General features: G+C 39.8%; 1 protein-coding gene and 2 non-coding genes across 8 annotated transcripts in view; 1 reads left to right on the top strand and 2 right to left on the bottom strand.

Moving 5' to 3' along the window:
• The window catches only part of CCDC186 (coiled-coil domain containing 186), a 68,895-nt gene extending 50,123 nt beyond the window's left edge, over positions 1-18,772 (top strand). For 3 of the 6 annotated variants that reach the window (XM_028481227.2, XM_024121358.3, XM_007113604.4), the window contains exons 14-16: positions 131-341; positions 1,576-1,795; positions 2,480-6,648. In XM_028481227.2, the coding sequence (XP_028337028.1) occupies positions 131-341; positions 1,576-1,795; positions 2,480-2,563 (515 nt within the window). In that variant the 3' untranslated portion in view covers positions 2,564-6,648. Of the gene's footprint in view, positions 1-130; positions 342-511; positions 559-1,575; positions 1,796-2,479; positions 6,649-6,776; positions 6,860-10,532; positions 10,628-18,569 lie in introns of those variants that run through there. The other 3 variants (XR_003677503.2, XR_003677502.2, XM_028481228.2) reach the window with 3 other exon arrangements.
• Positions 12,188-12,292, bottom strand: LOC112064260 (U6 spliceosomal RNA). The gene has a single exon (XR_002891443.1). It is a non-coding gene; the product is annotated as a U6 spliceosomal RNA (small nuclear RNA).
• TRNAW-CCA (transfer RNA tryptophan (anticodon CCA)) lies at positions 15,116-15,188 on the bottom strand. Its single transcript has one exon. It is a non-coding gene; the product is annotated as a tRNA-Trp (tRNA).
• Positions 18,773-22,778: the final 4,006 nt, after the last annotated feature.

Raw genomic sequence — 22,778 nt, 5'->3', positions numbered from 1 at the left:
TATATATATATTATATATATATATATATATATATATAAAATATATATATATATATATATAATATATATATATATGAGATTAGAGTTGACTCCAGACTAAGTACAGTAAGTGGATTTTTTTTTGTCTTCAGGGTCCCTCAATGCTCGAAGCAGTGCAGAAGATCGATCTCCAGAAAATACTGGGTCATCAGTAGCTGTGGATAACTTTCCAGAAGTAGACAAGGCCATGCTGATTGAGAGGATAGTAAGGCTGCAAAAGGCACATGCTCGGAAAAATGAAAAGATAGAATTTATGGAGGATCACATCAAACAATTGGTGGAAGAAATTAGGAAAAAAACGAAGTGTGTATTATTATGGTATTGTAATTTGTGTTCAAAATACCATTATTCACATGGTAAAGTTATTGTGTTCAAAATTAATCATATCAAGAGCTTTTCTTTCAAAAAATAGTTCTTAAAACTGTAGTCATTTCAGTTCCCAATCCTTTACTGATCACTTATTTATGTTCTAGGTTTTGAGGCTACAGACATGAAAGAAAACACAGGTCTTTCCTTTAAGGTGATACAGAGTTCAGTAGACACTAATTTTTTAAGATACTAAAATATCTTTGGACTTAAAAACAGATAGTGCTCTACTTAGCTTTTTATTTTCAAGACGGTGGTTTTAAGAGATACTGGGGTTGTGGATTATCATTCCTGTTGGGCAGGCCATAGTGAGATATTATCGGGCATCTACTAAATATGGTAGAGAAATATAAATATAAGGCACTGTGCCTGTGACTTAACAGTATCTCATCGATTTCTTAAAACTACCCAGGGAGAGAATGAGTCCTCTAGTTCAGGTGTCCCCAACTCCCGGCAATGCAAGCTCCCTATCGCTTCCATTACTGCCTGAAGCAGCCCACCCCACGCCCCAGGGCGTGGAAGAAACTGGTCCCTGGTGCCAGAAAGGTTGGGGACCACTGTGTCTAATTTGACAGGTTAATTAACTGGGGCTCAGGTCAAATTACTAAATGTTCCAGAGTCACCACTCATCCTGTAAGTGACAGACCGAGAGTTGGAAATCCAAACCCAGCTCTGACTGGCTCCAGAGCCTGTACTCGGCCAAATTCCTCTCACAGATACCACATTCATTTAAGTAATATTGTGGGTCTTTACCCATGACTTAAAAATTTTTATTTTGAAATAATTTTAGACTTAGAGAAAAATTTGCCCATGACTTTTAAACGAAAAAGGGTAAAACACAGTTTTAAGTTTAATGACAGGAAAATAGAAAATATTAACTGAAACTGGAACAATAAATTGCTCACATATTTTGATTTAAAGTAATAAGGAAAAAAATAGAAAAGCAATGTTTATGTATCTTTAATCTAAATACCATGTTAGAACAAAAATGAGATTGTTTAAGAAACCATCTGAATAAGGAAAACCCCTTTATTTTCTATAGTTCTGTTATTAACTAATAGATAATTACTTTATGCTAATCATCTTTAAGCTTATGATTAGTCAGCTCTTGCAAATTTCAGTGTTTGTAATTCTGCAAGGCCATAACTGATAGTGTTGTTTCATTTTGCAGAATAATTCAGAGTTACATTTTACGAGAAGAATCAGGCACACTTTCTTCAGAGGCATCTGATTTTAACAAAGTCCATTTAAGTAGACGGGGTGGCATCATGGCATCTTTATACACATCCCATCCAGCTGATAGTGGATTAACATTGGAACTCTCTTTGGAGATCAACCGAAAACTACAGGCTGTTTTGGAGGATACGTTATTGAAAAATATTACTTTGAAGGTATTTGTATTTCTCATTCACTTACCAACCAATAAACATGGCAAAAATGGTGCCTCTTTCATAGATCGATCCAACACATGGATGGACTATTTCTGTAATGCAGGGTAGCCATTTTTTCCATAGATAAAATTTTGTGTTTTTCTCTTTTTGAAAAGTACTATTTTTAAAATGAGCAGGAAAGAAAGAAATAGCAAAAAACTCAGTTTAGCTGTTGGATAGATGCTATGATGAGTCATTTACTGAGTCATTTACTTTGCAATGAGTGGCCTTTGACATATATTACAATTAGTTATAATTGATTACTGAGACTTTAAGATTGAGGCATTTATTTTCTAATGTATTCCAGCTTTATTTTATTTTTTGCAGCTGTTATCTGACCCAGCTATTCTATCTGTGCTCTTTGGGCCTTGATGGTTAGTAATGAATTTAAAAAATAATTTTTTTAATCTGGTAATATTTTTAGGCACTAAAATTTGCTATAGCTTCAGTAAAAAGAGTGTCTGACTCTGAAGTGTACAGGATTACTTTACTGAAAACAGCCATGTGCCTAGTTTATCTCGCATGGCATTTAAGGCTGTCACTGTTTCAGTTCAGAATTTAGGCAAAAATAGTTCAAACTGAATCTTTTTACTTATTATACTTAGTAGTTCTGTTTTCTTTTCCCTCTTTTTCCAATTGTTAAAGGAAAATCTGCAAACACTTGGAACAGAAATAGAACGTCTTATTAAACACCAGCATGAACTAGAACAGAGGACGAAGAAAACCTAACACAAAGTTCTTCCTCAGTAAACAGACAAAAGCTACACATGGAGCAGGTGCCATTGCCCAGTATTGTTGGAAACTTTTCCCTGCTTTGTGTGTCAGCCAGTAAAAAATTTGTTTTGCTTCATCTGTATAAAAAATTACCTTTTTACAATCCAAATGCATTGCTGTGTATACTGTAAGAATGTAAGCTTTGATGAAACTTGTTTTTATGTGGTGACAGCCTGTCATTGAATCAGAACAACTTATTTAATTTGCTGATAGTCATATGAAGTGCTGAACATTATGACAAGGGCTTTTGAAAACCCCTTCTCCATATTTCTTCCCTTTATAATGTCAAAAATGATTTCATTTTTTAAAATTATGCATGAAAGGACAGGTGTTAATCATTCAGTAATATGCTATTTCTCCAACATGAAGAAAACTAAAGAAGTGATAAAAACTTGTTTTGACATTCTAATATAACATTTGCTTGTGTGTTAGGGATGCCAGCCAGAGTTCTTAAACCATTTGATTTTAATGGAAGCTAATAGGAAAGCTAGCTTTTGGTAACTAGCAATGATCAGACATTGTATGCCCCTGTCAGGTTTCCTTATTTGTGCTAGGTACATTATTTTCAGATTCGAATTGAGTTAATAGTTGAGTTTTTAAAATCTCCAGTTGCATAAAATATGATTTTAAATAATCTGCTCATTTAGAGAATTCCTGTGGACTTCAGTTATATTTTAAAATGTGAAATGGATTAGTCTCATTAGAACAGAGAGATGAATAATTAATTCTTTGAAACTGAAATACTTTAGTTTTACTGACATCAAGTATAAAGATAAATTTAAGTTATTTATAAAGAACCAGTTCCCAAGAAAATCCAGCATATGGCACTGTTAACAATTTTATCTGTGCACCATTCTTTACTGTTGGTATAATTATATATTATAGTGGGGTGATCTTACAGTCCCCAGATATGATGTGTTTGGTATATTTATTTAAAATACAAAATAATTACATCTCCATAACCAAAGGAATTTTAGAACCAAATTTATGTATCCTGTTGGATTTTTACAGTATTTATGATGTACACTTAAATGTTGACAGTCATAGTATCAGTATTTCTGTCATTGAATTTTTTTCTCACTTCTTGTAATTTCTCATTTTAATTTCTGTGTGTGGTTTTTCACATTTCATTATATTCAGATAATTTCTGTAGTAAATACCTTGGCACATACACAGATGTTGCAGCAAGCCTCATTTTCATTTTGGATTTTCGCAAACTTCTTTCTCCCCTTAAGAGAAGTAAGCTTTGCGGTGATGGATTAAAAGCCTTTAAAGAATTGTGTGGCTTTAAAAGTTGGGCTGGGCTTATGGTGGCAATTTCCCTTTAATGTGTTTTAACTTTTTTTAAAAATCAACATTGCTTAAAAAGATCAGTTACTAAGGATTAGATAATTCAGTGCAGCATTTTTTCTGTATATTGAGTTATATGTTGTCATCCAGAAACAAAATCTTTTCACTTCAGAATGGAAATACAAGTTCAGAAACATTTTATTTTTAAAATAGCTATAAAAGTTTTAGCCTTACCATAATGTATCTTGTTCTTTTTACCAGTAATAATTTATCAAAATAAAGAAATAAGAGGGTAAGTGCAATCACATCTGAATTATTTTCCTAGTTGTTTTTGACAATACTATTGATACTCCCAAAGACTATTTAGAGTAGTCAACATAACTAAATTTTTACAGCTTCTTATGTGATATAGATTCATACACTACAATGTTTTTTTTTTTTCCTCCCAAGACACAAAATGTATTAATGGAGACTAAATAGTGGTCAGAACCATAGTATTCTATGTCTATACATCTTAAAAATATGTATACATTTTTTTGCATACATATATTACATATGAAAATGAAACATTCCAATATTAACGTTTGTGCCAGCATTCATTTAGAGAAGTTTAATGGTTAAACAATTTTAGAAGAATGTAATTATAAACCATATTTTGACTTATTATTACTTTTCCCACCCATAAATGTGTGGAACTGTGGAAAACTGGAAGAAAATGCTTTATTTTCCTTTTGCTCTTTAGTTTCTACTATATCCTTTTGTATATGGATCAGGACTGAGCAAAGTGTGTACAGAAATGTGCATTTATCAGCTCCCTCTCTCTAAACTGATTCACAAACAGATTCTGATGTAAGCATTTAGAGGGCCTTCTACCCTTACTGTACTGAATATATGGAGAGAAGAATGGGGTGTCTAGAAAAGGAAAACGGTCTGGATAAACTTGAGATCTAGGAGAAATTTTGTTTTATGTGTTTATTATTAATTGAACACATCAAATGCTGTTTTTGTTAGCACTATTTTGGTTTCTTTGAGCAGGAAATGATTTTTGTGTGTGTGTATATGTATGTATACACTTCACTAGGTTTTAATTTTAAAGTGAATACTTGCTGTGACTCCCTTTTTCCCATACCACTTCAAACGTTAGCCTGATAAGTTTTAAGGATTGAAAATGGTGGGTTTGGGCAGAAGAATGAATTTAAACTTTAGTGGTTTTTTTTTTTTTTAAACTTTCTATCCATAACCATTTAAAGCAGATTATCTTGAAATTAAATTTTGTCAGGCTACCAACATGTTATTTATTCATGTAATAAACACAGTTATTAGGAACCTTTTATTGCCAGGCACCATACAGGGTATCATCATTATACTGGTAGACAGGCCAGAGGGCAATTCCTGTCCTTACGGAGCTTATGGTCTAGTGAAAACAGCTGGGGGGCAGCGGGAGCAGCTCCTTAGGCCTCTGCAGCTCACCCCCAGCCCCTGCTGGCAGAGGGTTAATTCACCTGTGCAAGTAGGTGACCCAGAAGTCTCACTCTGGCGTGAAGCTTTGGGACATGAATCCTTGCTGAGGTACGCTGAGAGCAGATTGCTGTTTTTGTGGTGGTTCTGCACATTCCTAACTTTTTTTCACAGCTTGATGTTTAATTATTCTTTAAGAAGAAGGAAAAAAAAAATCCAAAGACTATAAAATGGTATTTGATTTTTGCCATTTTAGTAAATTATTAGTGTCTAACCTGATGCTCAAAAAGATGAATCTAATCACATTGTCATGCATATTTCCAAACTTTGTTTTGCAGTATACTCTAAAGACTTTTACATATAATTTTAGACCAAGATTTAGCAGTAGAAGGAAAAAAGCACTAGAAACCATTAATATTGTAAATGTTATATATGCTACCGTGGTGAAAATATTTTTATCAATCATGTTATTCTATATCATTAATTTGCCTTATGGATCCTGAGTCCAGTGGTCTATCTTCCAGTAACCTTTTTAAAACAAAACAATTCTTTTTGACACTAAGATTGTTAATTTTTAACACCAGTTGGTGGCACTAGAAACCTGAAAATTTTCAAGGCTGAACAAGAGAAGATAATCAAAAGAGAATCCAAACAGAATTTTCAGGAAAATAAATGAAAAATATAATTGTATATTAAAGATGTATTTTTCTTCTGGAATGAAATTCTTTTTTAAAATGCATATGGCTGTCCATTTTGACTATGATGAAACTTGTTTACCTTCCAAAGTTCATATATATATATATGTGTGCATTGTACAGATAATCTTTAGTTTGATTATACTGTTCATTTTGTAAATATGTTTCTGTATAAAATGAAGCTTTTCAAGAGAATTTTATGTATATATTGTACTTATTAAATAGGTAATGCCTATTTACCAAGTTGTATTTTACTGGCATCTTTGATTATTTATTTACGCACACCACTTGCTAACAGACTGATTCTCCAGACTTGGCAAAACCTGATTCAGATTGCTTGAATTTTCTTTTTTAAACCAGATTAAGAATTTTTGCTTTCCATTTTTGTCTTTACTGATTACCATTAAAAGTCAGTGAACAATAGTAAGCAAATTGAATGCCACGTTGTATTTTAAATTTTTGTTTAAATTATTGATAGCAAAATTTGGCCTTTTATAAAAGGCCTTTTATACATGCCTATGTGAAAATTTCTCATTGAACTTGACAAGCCAGTAATTCAGATATTCCACAAAATTATGGAACTTACTTGCCCAAATTATCCAGCTTTAACAATAAAGATCTAATACGTTCAATAAAAAGGTATTGAATGGCATTAATTTCATGAAGGTAACGTGTATGATGGATATTTCACATCACAATGTGTTGTTTTCCATTTCTCTTAACAGTTCAAGTACACAGATTATGCAACATTCCTTAAAGAGTTTACTATTGGAAAGAATCCCCTGAAATCAGGATCCTTGGAATAAAGGTAAAATTAATAGAATAGAGGAAGCTTTCCTGACATCCTTAATAGTCTGCGTTCATCAGCTTGTAGATTTGTTTGCAAGAGAAAGGAATATATAAAAGAAGAGGGTGAGTTATTGGAAGAGTATTGGCTTACGGTTCTTTTTTAAAAATTTTATTTTTATTTTTGGCTGTGTTGGGTCTTCGTTTCTGTGCGAGGGCTTTCTCTAGTTGTGGCAAGCGGGGGCCACTCTTCATCACGATGCGCGGGCCTCTCACTATCGCGGCCTCTCTTGTTGTGGCGCACAGGCTCCAGACGCGCAGGCTTAGTAATTGTGGCTCACGGGCTTGGTTGCTCCGCGGCATGTGGGATCTTCCTGGACCGGGGCATGAACCCGCGTGCCCTGCATTGGCAGGCAGATTCTCAACCACTGCGCCACCAGGGAAGCCCTGGCTTAACGGTTCTTAACTTCAGTGTGACCCGCAGTCGTAAAAGACGGTTCCAACAAACTTAAATCCAAGTCTCTTTTTTCTTAATAAAGTCTGCTTCAATCAATGAGTGTAGAATGAATGCACACTTCTTCAGGACCAGCAACTTGGGAGGATGCCTCTGGCTGACCAATGCTTATGCTGTTTTAATGATTCTGAGAACAGTGTGACCAGACTTGATGTCCCTGCCCCTGCACAGATGCACCATTAATTCCTAAGTTACATTTAAGACACTTGATTCTTATTTTTTAAAAGAAGCATCCACTTAAGTAGTTTTCTATTTCTGAGGCATTTTCAGCCTTTAAATTGTCCAAAGGCCATGCTTCTTGCCAGTCAGACTTGCCAGTCTGCCCCCTAATTGTACTTCAGAAAAAAAGGATAGGATGTTAGACCTGAGAGGAAAATCTCTACCGTTTAACCCAGTGCAAAAAGAGTTCTATTGAAAGTTTAGGATTCACTGAAATAAGAAAACTTAGCTTGTTGATAGTCAACTTCTAGTTACATTTACTTGGGAACTATATTAAATACTAGAATGGCTTTCCACATCATCCATTTCACTGTGTAGTTTTTGCTTTTAATAACTAATTAAAGGCCCAAGGGCAGGAAATTGTGTGTGTTTTCAGCATCCTTATGCTTTACTTGTCCCAAGAAATAGCAGTTAAACCTGCCACAGTAGCTATTGTTTCTTCGGCAGTTTCTTCTTTATGAAGTCTGACCAGGGAAGATACCCCCAAATGCCCACTACCTCTGATGCCCTTGATCTAGTCTGCCTGCCCACATGAAACACTTTCAGCTCTATTCCCACCAGAGCCCCCATAGATCCCAAACAGGTCCCTAGGAGTCCATGCTAAAGGAGGCTGTTGCTTTGGGCTCTGAACTGGCTTCTTCCTGGCTTTTGTGTTTTGTTCTTGGGTTAATTTGCGGCAAGCCTGGAGGGATTGGAGGGAGACCCTGCTGGGACTTGCAGGCCAAGAAGAGTCTGTTCCTGGCTTTCCAAATTGAAATTCAGAACCCACTTTCTTATAGAAACAGTATTTTGAAACAGTGACTAAGTCTTATCAAAATTTATGAGTAAAAAGGCTTTGTGTGCTTGCCTGTAACATTTATTACCTTTTTTCTTTATGTGGTTAAATGCCTTCTAAGCTCCAAGGCACCAACTTTCAAAAAAAGTTAAAGCAGAGGCTTGGAAGCATAACTTCATGGCAGAATGGTGCTCCACATGCTCAAGCCCCAGGTGCCTTCTGAGAAATTGGATGATCCAATATCACAGTCTCACAAAGGTGTTCTGAAGTTTAAGCAGTCTATCTGAGTAACTTGTTTGCAAAGTGTATACTCTGAAGCACAGATGTTGCTGATGGTTTTTAAAGATCGCACTCTACCTGCAGTCATGACGTCGTTCCATTTCAGTAACAGCTTTGGGATAAAGCGGAGGAGGACCTTTCCTTTTGTCTTTGCCCACACCCGCTCCCTTCCCCAACACACAACTTACACACACCCAGAACAACAACCAGAACTCTACCTGTGCAGAGCTGGTTTGGCTGTCTCTGAGTTTCCAGCCTTCATCGATTCCTTCAGCATCCTGCTTGGATGGGCTTTTATTTACCAAGTCAGTCAAGTGAGGAAGAGATTAAAGGGAAAAGAGAAAGTTCAGCGACATTCCTTGTCACATTCAATTCCTTGTCAAATTACTATTTCGCTGGTGGAAGTGCTCCATGTCATAGACGGGCTTGCCTGTGCTGTGGACGATATACCGCAGGAGGCAAGACCCATGTAGCGTGGCTGTTTAGAGAGGATGTTCCGTGGTGATTCCTGATCTCACTTTGTACCTTTTTGTAATTAAAAGTCGAACTAGAGATGTACCAGCTTAACATATGTGTATGTATTTGTTTTTTTTGAAGGAGGGGATTCCAGAGAGTTAAACACTGAAGTCCTAGTAGGAATTAACTTTGTGTGATTGTGTGTTGGGGGCATGGAGTAGGGGTGCAGGGTTAAAGGACTGTTTGTTTTTAAAAGAATGTATTCATGTATTATGTAATTTAAAGTTGACTTCTCTTAAAGCTTCCAAAAAAAGAAAAAAAGCCAGTCAATCCTAGGAAACAGTATACTGAAATGTTCTAGATTAACCTCTGTCTTAAATGCTCGTTAACAGGTAAATAGGTGTCATATTGTATTGCAGGCTGTGGAGATGAGAGGCAGAGACCTTAACAGGTTTGGGGGTATGGGTAGAGTTGGGGTAAGGACCAAGTTCAAGTAAAGGTGAGGTCTGCAGTGATGGCCTGAGGGCCATGGAGCTCATGGTCTGATACAGCTGGCTACATGATCCATCCCCCAGTGAAGTTAAAAGGCCCTCTGATTGGTTCTGGACACTTGTCAGTATAAGAAAAGTATCTACATATATGAACATGGTTTGTCCTGTGAGGTGCTATGATGAGTTTTAGGAGTTTACCCAATGCTGTATTTACGTAACAGTAGCATTTAGAACCTAGTCTCTCTGGTCAGAAATAAATCAAATACAATGTACTTTATTGCTTTTGTATTTTAAGAACGTTTTCCCTTTGAAATGATAAGGAACACAGTTAAAGGACAAACATATCAAGTCAGGGGCAGGGAACAAATACTAATTAACTGCTTTGAGAGAGGCTCTGACAACCATATGAGGTAGGAAACAGGTGCACAGTAGTTCTGAGGATCTTCTTGCTAGGGATTTGTTGAGCTGGAATTTGAACCCAGTTTTGGGGGATGCCTTTCACTATCCTCTGCTGCCTCCCAAAAGTCAAAAGTACTAATACTTCAGTGAGTGAGTTGAAGTCATATTTAGATTCTTTTTCTTTGCACTAATATGGTTTAAACAAAAGACCAATAATCTATTAAAGAAGATGGATGTGCAAGTTTGTGTGATTTAGCAGGCTCTTAGTTGGAGACTTGGTGCCCCTCTTTTCTTCCTCTTTCTGATTGTCTTTTGACTAAGCTCTTCCTCTAACTGCAATCAGAGAAGAACAGAAATAAAATCAGTCATTTTGTTCCCTTTTAAACTCAGTAAAGATTTGCAGGGGACTCACAGTTGATAGATGATATTATAATTTTCTTGACAGTCTGGGCAATGAATAGGTGTTCCTTAAGCTTCTGAATTACCTACGGGTATACCTTTTCATGCTGCCCTGTTGGTGACTGTAACGGAGCCTCCCTTTCCTGCCCCATCTCCATCTAAGGAACCGGAGAATGCTGAGGACTGTAAAATGATCTGGACGTGGACTTGGACAACCCTGCCCCGCCACTGATTGTGAAACCTTAAACACGTCACTTTACCACTTTGAGCTTCAGTTTTCTCACCTGTAAAATGGGGATGATAAAACCTATTTTTCTGAGGACTAAATAGGATACTGAATGTGGAAGAACTTTGTAAAACTGCAAAGCTCTGAGATGTGGACATATAAGCTAAGTCTTTAAAAATAAAGGGGTAATTCCTGTTTTTTTTTTTAAACTATTATTCAGAATGTTGAAGGATGCATATATATTTGTGTATTATAAAAATTGTTGCTTTAATAGAATAACCTTTACAACAAAGTGAAAAAATACTGTTATATATACAACTATGTGTATATGTAAAGGAGAAGTTCTGATTGGATACATAGACTCAACAGTGGCTTCCCCTGAGGAGTGGTATACTTTCATATTTCACTTTAAATTCTTGTTTCTAAAATATTTTTCAATGAGTATGTACTGTTTTTTGCTATAGTTGACTTTTAAAATTGTATTCTAAGAATCATATCACATGCTGGTACCATAGGAGTGCATAGTAAGAGAAAGGGAGAGGGGAGAGGTGGAGATTATACACACACACACACACACACACACACACACACATAGTTACTATCTGGAAAGATCCTATTGTTCAATTTTCTTATTCTCTTGAAAAAGATTGAGTTTGGAAAGAGGTAGGAGAAGGTGATGTATTGCCAATGTTCATTTGAGCAGCATTCCCTGAGAAGATCTATAATTCAATTCTTGCTTCAGACCTTTGTGCAACCTAGAGACACCTGCAGCCTGATGCCATTTCTGAAGGTGGGATGGCGGGTTCGGTGGCTGCATGATGAAAATAAGTAACGAGAAGAACGCAAGTTACTAATTTTCGAGCCAACCCCATCCTCTTGTGCACAGCCACTGAGGTGTCAGCCAGGGGAGTGTTTAGATGGCTGGAGCTTTAAAGTTAATACTTGTTTGACATTGTCACATAGACTTTGTCCTGAGGGCCTGGTTCTACTGTGAACATACTGTGGGTGTTTCACCCTTTTGTAGGAAGGAGGAAGGAGAGGGAGAAAAAGCACTATGGGGCTTAGAATTTTACAAATACCAGCCAAAGGGAGGTGTTCACATGACTTGCCCCCTGTAGCCCCTGGAGGTCAGGAGGTCTAACCCGGGTTCCAATTCCAGCCACCCTCTAGCTAACACACAAGCACTGGTGGGCTGTTAAAGATAGGAAGGCAGACGGTTAGCTGGCACCTAACCACGTGCCACCCCTGGCACGTGGTTGGCACTCATTTTCTTAGTTTAAGAAAGCTCCATTGTCAATATTTCGTTTAGGTTCTATGGTGCTTTCAAAGCAATATAGATAACTCAAGCACTGCTCCTGACTCAGTTTGTGTTTTGATAGAACTCAGGCTCTGTTTGCTGCCACTAAGACTCAGTCATTATGCTAAGCAAGATACACATGTAAAATAAAATTTCCATCCTTTTCTAGAATTTCTGCCTGCTTTTGGATTAATTCGTTTGTATGAGTCAGTTATATCTCCAGTACTGGCTTAGGAGTTAACCCTTAAAAAAAAAAAATGTCTTGGTGGTTGCCCTGGGGTTTACAAAATATCTTAAAAATATGGAATGCTTCACTTACTGGTGAGTCATCACTGTGCAGGGGCCATGTGAATCTCTGTGATGGATGCAAATTTACAACACGTGCTGCTGAAGCAAGCACCTTTTCTAGATTTTCTTTTGCCTGTTTTAGAGTTGGATGATGAGAAGCAAAGACCACAGGGCTCTGTGAAACCGCAGGTCTGAGAGATGAAGGAAGGCTCGAGAGAGATCCAGGCCTGAGTGACCAGACTTTCAGGTCCTACAGGCTAGTAAAATTTCAAAAACAAAATTCTGAGCTTGCAGACTTTTACTTTGCTAAGTGAGAATCAAAAAGAACTGCAATTTATCACCATAATTTCATGAAAGACAGGATGTTTTAACACTTCAAAAAAGGCTGAAAGGTTCCACTTTTCAACTGCATGAGTTTAGTTCTGCAAAACGCTCTATTTGTTTTCTTCCTTCAGTGGAGCCTGGTATTTGAAAACCACTGATTCACTTCAGTCACTCATTATAAGATGAGGGAAAAGGCTCATGGGAGGAAGTGATCTGCCTGAGGTCACACCTCATCAGGCTTTTCTTTGCTCCAGAGGCACTGATGACCCTGATAGTGCCCGAAACAGTTAATACCAATACCGTATGGTTCTACCGGTCCTTGGAACCAAATGAGTTAAGGAAGCTCTGAAGATGGAAGTTGTGTGGGTTATTGACTTATTGCCTCTCAGGTCCAAATGCACTCCAAAATATCTGCCCCGTGATCAACAAGAGAATTCCTTTAACCATCTCTCCTTTAAAGTAAGCATGGTGTTAACCTTTCTTCGTTGTGGTGCATGGGCTTCTCTCTAGTTGTGGTGTGTGGTTTTCTCTCACTAGTTGTGGCTCGCAGGCTCCAGAGCACGTGGACTCTGTGGTTTGCAGCACGCAGGCTCTCTATTGAGGCATGTGAGCAACTAAGCCCTCGTGCCACAACTACTGAGCTCACATGGGATCTTAGTTCCCTGACCAGGGATCGAACCCAGTCCCCTGCATTGTAAAGTGGATTCTTTACCACTGGACCACTAGGGAAGTCCCTTTTGTCCTTTTAATAAAAGCCATTCTAACAAGTGCGAGTTGATAGCTCATTGTGGTTTTGATTTGCATTTCCCTGATGATCAGTGATGTCGAGCACCTTTTCATGTACCCATTGGCCTTTTGCATGGCTTCTCAAAGCCCATGTTCTTTCAGCACACCTGGTTCCTAAAAGTCTGGAGGGGGGTACCTAACACACTACATATGCTTTAGCCAATAAACATTTCAGTTGGAAAAATAAGTCTGGAAGTCGTTATAAATTACTTTAGAGGAAACTGGTGGTATTCAGAAGGCAGTGTGGCACCTCTGCAAGGACTCTGGAGTCCATTTATTCACCCATCAAACAAATATTTCCCCAGTGCCCATAAATGCCTGGCCTGATCTAGACACAGGGATAGTACAATGAAAGAGCAGGTTTTGTCTGCCGATGCATAGAGCTTACAAACTACTTGGGAGTAGGAGTAAGGAGGAAAGAGGGCAGAAAGTAAATAAGGGAACGAGATGATTTCCAAATATGCAAAAATTTTGAATTAAGAGCTGGGTTCAAATTCTTAACATTGTGACTTTGGGTTTTGGACCTATATCTATATCTGCTCTCTCTGAGCCTCAGTTTTTATACCTGTAAGAACACTTACAACATACATTTGTTGTGAGGATGAAAGGGGTTTATTTTTTAAAGCATATAACATGGGCCTTTTAGAATAAGTAATAAGGTGTTATTACTATGAAAAAATCTTACACATTTCTTGCAAAATATCCATAGAAATCTATGCACCTCTTTTTGTTCAGACTCTATTTTTAGGATCTGATTATTCAGCCCTATAGAGAGGAAATATTCTAAATTAGTTACTGTGTATAAATCACTTATAATAGTGCCTGGCAAATACTAAGTACCGTGTATATTTATTAAATGAATAAATTCTACTCTGGATATAGTTCACTGAATCCTCTTCATATCATGAGACCCAGCATATAATTTTCCAAACAATCTTATATGGATAATCATGCCCATTGTACTTCAATTCATTCAGCAAAATTTACAAAGCACATGTCCAGCGCTGTTTTAGGTGCTGAGAATACCAGCAGTAAACATTTTTAGTAAAGATTAAAATATTAGCAAAAAGCAAGTAACTTCAGATTAAGGGTAACTTCAAAATAGTTTGAGAAATTATTTCAAAATATTTTGCCCTGAAGAGAGGAGCTTTTTTCTTTTAAATTTAGTTGGCAAACTAGTTGTCATCCTATGTCAAGTGGAGTGCTTCCTTGAGCTGCTTTCAGTTGCTAATGGCGGTACCAAGAAACTGTGAGCTGTAAATACTCAGTGCTTTTCTACAATTTAAGTGGCACATAGTTGGAAGTGGGGATGAGGAAAAACGAGGACAGAATATAAATAAACTAACAAACAAGATGACAACAAATTGGCTCCAGCCTGTGCTCCAGGGGCCTACAGAGCAGTAAGAGACTCACCAGGGCCTGGTTAACACATCCAAACTCTTCTGGCAATCTCTCTGAGCATCATTTGGTCTCATAGTTTTCTCAAAACCATGAGAGCCAATGATGAGAATTCAGGTAATTCCAGGAAGCAAGCAAGTTAATCGGAGACCTGTTTTGAGAGATTATGGCGGTGAGCAATTGCTGTTGTCTCAAAGACACTGCAAGGAGTGGGGGTAAGATAGGACAAGGAGCATTTCATGGCATTTTTTTTTTTTTTTAGAATTTTGGGAACACAAGAGCTTTAATTGTTCTGCTTTGTCTTTTTGGGAGAGGATTTGAATATTCATTTATTTATTTATTTGGCTGCACCAGGTCTTAGTTGAGGTGGCATGTGGGATCTTCGTTGCAGCATGTGGGCTCTTTAGTTGCGACATGCAGGATCTAGTTCCCTGACCAGGGATCGAACCTGGGCCCCCTGCATTGGCAGCATGGAGTCTTAACCACTGGACCACCAGGGAAGTAGTGGTCCTTCATGGCATTTTGAGAAGACCTATTATATCAGGCAGAGCAAACAATGGTCGATTCAATGGATGCATCACACCAGGGAACATGGACTATTCTTGCTTTTTGCCGGTTTTTTCTCTAGCAGGATATGGGAGAAGACATTGACTTCAACAAAGACAAAGAGCTGTCCAGGCAGTGGACTGCCCTTTGGTATCTGGACACATTTTAGTTGAAAGGAAGCAGAGCTTTGTCATTGCATTTTTTTTAACTACATTTTTTTCTTTTAATATTTATTTATTTGGTTGTGCAGGGTCTTAGTTGCAGCAGGCGGGCTCTTTATTTGTGGCTCACTGGCTCCTTAGTTGTGGCATGCGAACTCTTAGTTGCAGCATGCATGTGGGATCTGGTTCCCTGACCAGGGATCGAACTTGGGCCCCCTGCTTTGGAAGCACGGAGTCTTCTCCACTGTGCCATCAGGGAAGTTCCTGTCATTGCATTTTAATGTGTAATGGAAAACAATATTGTATTAGGACCACTTCAAATTATATTTTAAAACATATCTTCTATTTACAAATATATTTTTATATTTTAAAAATATTTGTTTTCTGTACTGAAAAGCTCCTTTGGCAGACATTTTGCTAACAATCCAACAATATGTTAAAATTTTTTTGCTTTAACTACTTTGGTTGATTGATTTGCCAACAGCCAAGGTAAAAGCTCTTTGAGCTTCAACGTTTATTGGATGGGAAAGGATTACAACATGTAAAATTCCATCACATATTGTAAAATAAAGATTATGGCCCAGATAGACCCAAACGTCTATTGTAAAAGATGTGGAGAAGATAGAAATATTCAAGTAGAGATTTATAGAATTAATCATACGGGTGCAATCAATTACTGTCTTGTACATCATTATTAAAAGGGAAAATTGAAAAAAAAAACTTTAAGCAACCTCAGATGACATGAGTATAAGTTTCTGTGGACTATGTTCCCTTTAATATTATTAATTTTGACCATTCTCATTTCTCTATCCTCAGCAGAATGTCCTTTCTCTGAATGAAAACTAATTTCAAATGATTTAGGAGCACCCTGAGGTGACAAGAACATCTAACAGAGTTAGCAACACTTGGCCTTAAAACCTCAAGTGGGGGCTTCCCTGGTGGTGCAGTGGTTGCGCGTCTGCCTGCCGATGCAGGGCAACCAGGTTCGCGCCCCGGTCTGGGAGGATCCCACGTGCCGCAGAGCGGCTGGGCCCGTGGGCCATGGCCGCTGGGCCTGCGCGTCCGGAGCCTGTGCTCCGCAGCGGGAGAGGCCACGGCAGAGGGAGGCCCGCATACCCCCCCACCAAAAAAAAAAAAAAAAAAAAAAACCTCAAGTGGCTTTAAAAATTGAAAGGCACAAAACTGAATGATTTTATTCATGCCAAAGCACTAAAAGACCATGTTATGTTTGCCTGCAAATGTGTAAATTGGAGTATTTTTTATGCTGTCACATTTTGCTTAAGATTTTAAATTTCAATGTTTATTTTACTTTCTAGCTTTGTTGAAAGAATGATTTTTAGCAATTAATAAAATTAGTTTCTCAATTCATGTGACTGCATACGAGGGGCTCAGGTGCCTGACTTTGGATCTGTGCTCATTTCACTCCTTCACACCATCTATAAGTTCTTCCTTTGGAATGGTTCTGGGAAATATTCACTGAGATTTGGTAGTCTGAAATATGCTACAAATCTTTCACATGTGTAATTCACTTCCAGGCCTCTGCTTCTGTGCTAAGAAGTCCTCGACATAATGTGACATGCAATGCCAATATGACACCCACCTCCTGGAATAAGGCTGGGGTTTTTTATGCTGAGAGACCTTATATTTGTGCGGTAGTGATGAGCTTGGACTATTAATCAAGCATTTGATCAGCTTGAAAAATTCGATAAGTTTCATACCATCAAAAAGTCCAATAGTGGGGATATGATATGAACTTGAAGGAAGCTGTGGCAAAACAGCTAAAGAGTATACATTCTGGAATCTGACCACCTGGGTCTGATCACTTGATCAAACCTTTTTGTGCTTCAGTTTCTTCGTAGGTACAATGATGATGAGAGTAGGTACCTTGCTCGTAGTATTGTCTTGAGATTCAAATGAGATAACAAGCCTATACCATCTACTCTTTCATGCAGTGTGAGCACTGAACAAAAACAAGCTGTTGTCGTGGTAGAGAGTTCAGAACACCAGCACTGAACATGGCTCTTCCAGGCAAGGAAGAACAGTGCAAGCTCATAGATACCAGGCAAAAGACTGCAGTCATGCAAGTTGGCATGATGTCATTAAAGACGCCTTATCCTTATAAAAGAATCCCCAGAGCAGTACATACAGTAGAGACCAGTCAGGGAGTTATGGTGGAACTCCTTGTGTCTAGTGATAAAGAGAGCAAGGATTGTGTGTGTGTGTGTGTGTGTGTGTGTGTGTGTGTGTGTGTGTGTGTGTGTGTGTAGTTTTTGTGCTGTGGATCACATTGTTATGAAGGAGAAAGCTGTTACCTGCTACAAGTTCTTAGGCAAAGTGTCCCCGTAAAGTGGACATCACCCCACACACCAGCATAGACCCGAAGTCAGTTTTCATTGATCTCTCTGGTGAACCTCAGGAAAGATGTTTTGAAAAGCGTTTGTGTAAAACGTAAAGTTAATTCATAAAAGTCTTGTAGATAATCCTCCCTGACATAGGAACTCCTAGAAGGTTCTGTGGGACTTACATGTAGGCTCTAACTGCCACTAGGTGGCAGAGGAACGTTATGAAACCAGCCAATCATCACACACTAGGAAGCATGCATCTCCCTTTCTTTCTCATCACCTGGCGGGAGCCCAGTCCGCAGGATCCTGAGAGATCTTTCCTGTAACTTGGGCTTTTAGTCCCTGCCTTTGCGTATACTCAGCCCCCAGAGAAGTCTGTGACCCTGGATGGCTGGTACTAGCATAACCTAGTGTGTGATTCTACTGTTGCCCAAATCCCTAAACAGAAAATATCAAAAGCTTTCCAGCCTTTGAAGAATTTTCAAGTCTCCTAGAGCTGGACATTTGGAAGAAAGGCAACATTCCTGCAGCACTTTGCAGATGTTTGTTAGAGAGAATGAGCCCAATGCGCTGCCGAGCCGTCTCGTTTCCGGCTGGCGGATCCACTTCTCAAACTGCCCATTCCCTGGAGGGGCCGACAACACTACTGTTATCTAAATCTGTAACTTCTTAATCTCAGAAATCATTCTTTTTGTATATTGAGCATGGTTTCTAACACTCCAAAGTTTGGGAGGCTAATTTGGATTAAACTTGACTGACTTAATTAATGGGTCTTCCTTCCTTCCTCCCTCCCTCCCTCCCTTCCTTCCTTCCTTCCTTCCTTCCTGTCCAGGTGTCTAGGCAGGGCTTTGAAAGGTGCCCTGCGAGTGAGGAGCGAGCTGGGGACAGCTCCCCTTAGGAGCTTCCAGACACTTTACTCGACCCGCGGCTGTGAGTCCCCTTTCACTTCCCAAATCATCGCTTGAGGATTTCCCACGGCTTGAACCACGGCTCTGCCTTTCTTTTCCTTCTAGAGCCACAACCTCACCTCCATCTGCGCCCCTGCCGCGTCCCCCGCCTCCCTGGGTGTAGAGCCCCGTCTCATCTCCTCCTTTGGCCCAGGGCCCCTCGCAGCCCACGGCGACACTGATCAGGCTTCCCTGCTGGGAACCTCGTCTCCTCTAAGTGGTTTTCTCTCTGGAAAGGAAAACCTCACTCATTTCTGTCTTTCTCATTCTAGACGGTTTAACCCTGGCTTGACATGTAGGGAATTTTTCTCAGGGAGCCGTTTCCATTTAATGTAGGATAATATTTGCTTTAGTAGCTGGGTATGTTGCTGGAGCTTTGGTAATAAAACTGAGGTGTATCTAGAAATTTTCAGACTCGCTTTAGTGGGGAGTGAAAAGTATGGTTTTCCTTAATAAAATCTTTAATAAAGGACTTGTGCTGCCTTGGGAATGCATCACTAGTGCATCCTCTGTGGTGGCTGTTTAGATGGGCAATCAGCCACTGCCCCGGGGTCCTTACACCTCATTTTATGACGCTTGGGGATCAGCAGACTTAAATTTGCCTTTACTTCAAAGGCCACTGGAAAAGAGGGAAGAGCTGCATGACTTAGGGCTTAACATGTCTAAGATTCACACATCTCCCAAGCCCCCATATCACCCCCATGTCACAGTCTGGGTGGGATGACAGCTTCCCCACTCCGCATGAAGATCAGAGATTTTGAGATTGTTCTTTATTGGCGTGATTGGAATCTTTGCCAGTTGTGCATATATTGATAAGAATCTAGCGATCGTCCTGAAAACTGCAGAGATGATGATAATGAAGACACAGAGGCATATTTTTAAGGAATCCAGTTAAAGTACAATACTTACATTAGTAGACAGGAATGCAAATCCCCAAAACACTTAGGTTTTGGTCCTGGAGCTGGGCAGGGTACAAAATCACCCAGGTTGGTCTTCAGCCAGAGCATGGCAGGAGAACCCCGATTGTGACTGCTGCATGCATGGCTTATGTCGCTGTCACTTTCAGCAGTTACTATTTTAACCAGGTCAGTGCCTGATCTCTGCCTGCTGGGGAAAGTCAGCTGTGTCCTTCCTCCAGCCTCCCTCCCACCCCAGTGGTAACAAAGGCATTTCTAGCCCTTTCAGCAGGGGGAGTGCTCTGCGCAGAATACAGCTTGGCTCCTGGGCCACCTGTTCCAGAGCTGTCTTTGGGACTGAGGGGCCTTCTCTCTGCTTCAAGAAGGCAGACCCCAGGCGTCAGGCCCACTTGGGACTCGGTGAGCGTCCCTGGGGAAGCAGAGAGGAAAAGGGGAAATGGGCTCATAATGCAAATCATTGCTCACGCCCCCAAGTTTCAGTTTGGCCTCGGAATGCAAATGAGCTCTGCCGCCACCTCCCAGACAGTAAACTGGCAGGGAAAGCCTAGACTTAGAAGTAAAACGGTGACCCCTTCCCAGTGCCTGGTCACTTTTGGCCTGAGCAAGGGAGGAGTGCACTTCAGTTTTCCCCAAAGGAGACAAGTCAGGATCCAAGGGCTGTGTTAATTGGAATTATGTCTACCTGAAGAAGTCTAATTTTTCTCAGGATCTTTGTCATTCTCTGCGTGTTGCTCAAATAAGAAATGTGACTATTAAATAAGGGCAGATAAGAAGGGCCGTTTTAGCTTTCCTTTGGGGGAATAGGGGGTGTGGACCGTGAATTATTTTCCAGTGCTGCCCTGCCTAGGATCAGATGAACATTTTGCTCTAAATACTAATTGAAGTAAAAGTCACCTGAAATGAAGGGAACGTTGGAATTTGTGTTTGTGTGTGTATAAGCCCTAGGGCAATTAAACAGTGAGGAAGCAGTAAGTAAACCAGAGATCCATTACACGTTAACAGCCACAAAGCAGGGGGTTTTCGCCTAAGTCAATTGTTTTATTTGATAAAGAAGTTTCAAATTGGGGCATGTGGACTAAAGTTCACTCTATTTCTTACAGGGTGTTAACATCTTTGAGCCTGTGCTAGGCTGTTAGGGCCGCCATAGCAAAAGACCACAGACTGGGTGGCTTAAACAGTAGACATTTATTTTCTCACATTTCTGGAGGCTGGAAGTCAGATATCAAGGTGTTGGTAGGGTTTTTGTTTTGTTTTGTTTTGCTTTTTTCCTGAGGCTTCTCTCCTTGGCTTGCAGAGGGCTGCCTCCTTGCTGTGTTCTCCCTTGGTCATCTCTCTGTGCTCCCACAGATGATGTTCTGATGTCCTCTCTGTGTCCTAATATCCTTTTCTTATAAGGACACCAATCACATTGGATTAGGGCCACCCTAATGACCCCATTTTAGCCTAATTACCTCTTTAATGACACTATCTCCAATAGAGTCACATTCTGAGGACCTGGGGGGTAAGGCTTCCACACATGAGTTTGGGGGGATGCAATTCAACGCATAACACAGCCCCAGTTTCCTCACTGGGAAAACTGGAATAAAACTTCCTATCCTTTCTTATGTTTAGGATCAAATGAGATAGGGGTGGGATAGGCAGCTGAGGACAATGTGTCTTATGGGCCAATGTGAAAGTTGCATCCTCAGTATACACCCAAGGTTTGGAGACCAAGTTTGCCATGAAAAGATGAATTTGCAAAGATGCTACTAAATATCACGCTTTCTTAGCTATTTGAGCTTAAATGCAAATCATGTTTTCATTTATTTATTCATCACCATTGATTTCAGACCTACTCTGCTGGGCACTGGGTCAGTGTAATCCATTATCTACAGATGATGCAGAATGGCGAGTTGGCTGGATGAATTTTGTAGGAAATTTCATTAAGCAGGAGAAGACTTCTAATTTGTCTTCCTCTGCAGCTTATGGGGAGCTTCACAGAAAATATCTCTTGCCTTCAACAACTTCCCCTGACCCTTCCTCAGTCACAGGAGGCTATTCAGGATCTGGAGATTCAGAAGAACTCGGAGGTCACCCTGGGTTGGGGGCTGGAACCACACAGGTTAAATTCAGGGTGGAAAAATTCAGATTCTGTCACTCTTAGAGACTGAATATCTGATACAGTGAGGCAAAGCTGGGTTCTATGAAAAACAAGGGTCAGTTACACACACACACACACACACACACACACACACACACACACGGAGGAGTATACAGAGGCCAGAAGAGTTTGCACTTGTCCTTGAGTAAAGTACGTAGCACTGGTATTTTTAACTGTTAGGGAGTCCCAAGCTGTGCTGAAGTGTGCCCCAAGTTCACAGAGGGTAAAACGACATCATCATGCACCCTCGATCTCTCTCTCAAATTTTGAAACTTCATAGCTGAATGAGGAGCATAAAATCCAAGCTCTGATGTCAGCTATGGGAACTCCTTCTCTGTTGGGTTCTAGTCACATGACAGGGTGTGGGCAAGATGGGAAATTTAGCCACACTGTCCTTGGGAATCCAAGGGCAAAGTGGTGACACCTTGATTTCTTTCTGGTGCCCAGTCCTGAGTCTGAAGTCTCACTGTCCAGGAGGAGTCCCAAGAAGAGATAAGAAGTCCACAGCCCCGAAATAGATTTTGCGATAAACGGAGGCAGAAACGAGCCTGCAGTAAGTACTAAGGAGGAAGGAACTAAAGAGTATTGGAAAATCCACTTGCTACATGACAAAAGCAACCTCGAAAAAATGGGAAGAAGAGGCACCTCAGGAATTTAACTTTTTACGTTGGGCCAACAGACCATTCTGTAGTTCTGGAACTCCTTTGGACGTCAATATTGCTTTATTTCCAAAACGGAACAGGAAATGGGAAAGCCAAAAATATCAAACAGCCTTAGATCCTTGGTAAAAAAAACACTGGCAGCAACGCATGGCAGAGCTCACCTCCCCCATGCTTCACATTTCATTGTCAGAGGAAAACCACAAGCTGAACCCTGCAAAAGCTATTATAATTAATTCACAAGTCCTCCTGTGCTTCCTAGTCGTTTTTTTGTTTTGGTTTGGTTTGGTTTTTTTTGCGGTACCCGGGCCTCTCACTGTTGTGGCCTCTCCCGTTGCGGAGCACAGGCTCCGGACGCGCAGGCTCAGCGGCCATGGC

The sequence above is a fragment of the Physeter macrocephalus genome, chromosome 20 (genome assembly GCF_002837175.3).
Source record: "Physeter macrocephalus isolate SW-GA chromosome 20, ASM283717v5, whole genome shotgun sequence".
Taxonomy (NCBI): Eukaryota; Metazoa; Chordata; class Mammalia; order Artiodactyla; family Physeteridae; genus Physeter; species Physeter macrocephalus.
This window is presented reverse-complemented; position numbering and strand designations above follow the sequence as displayed.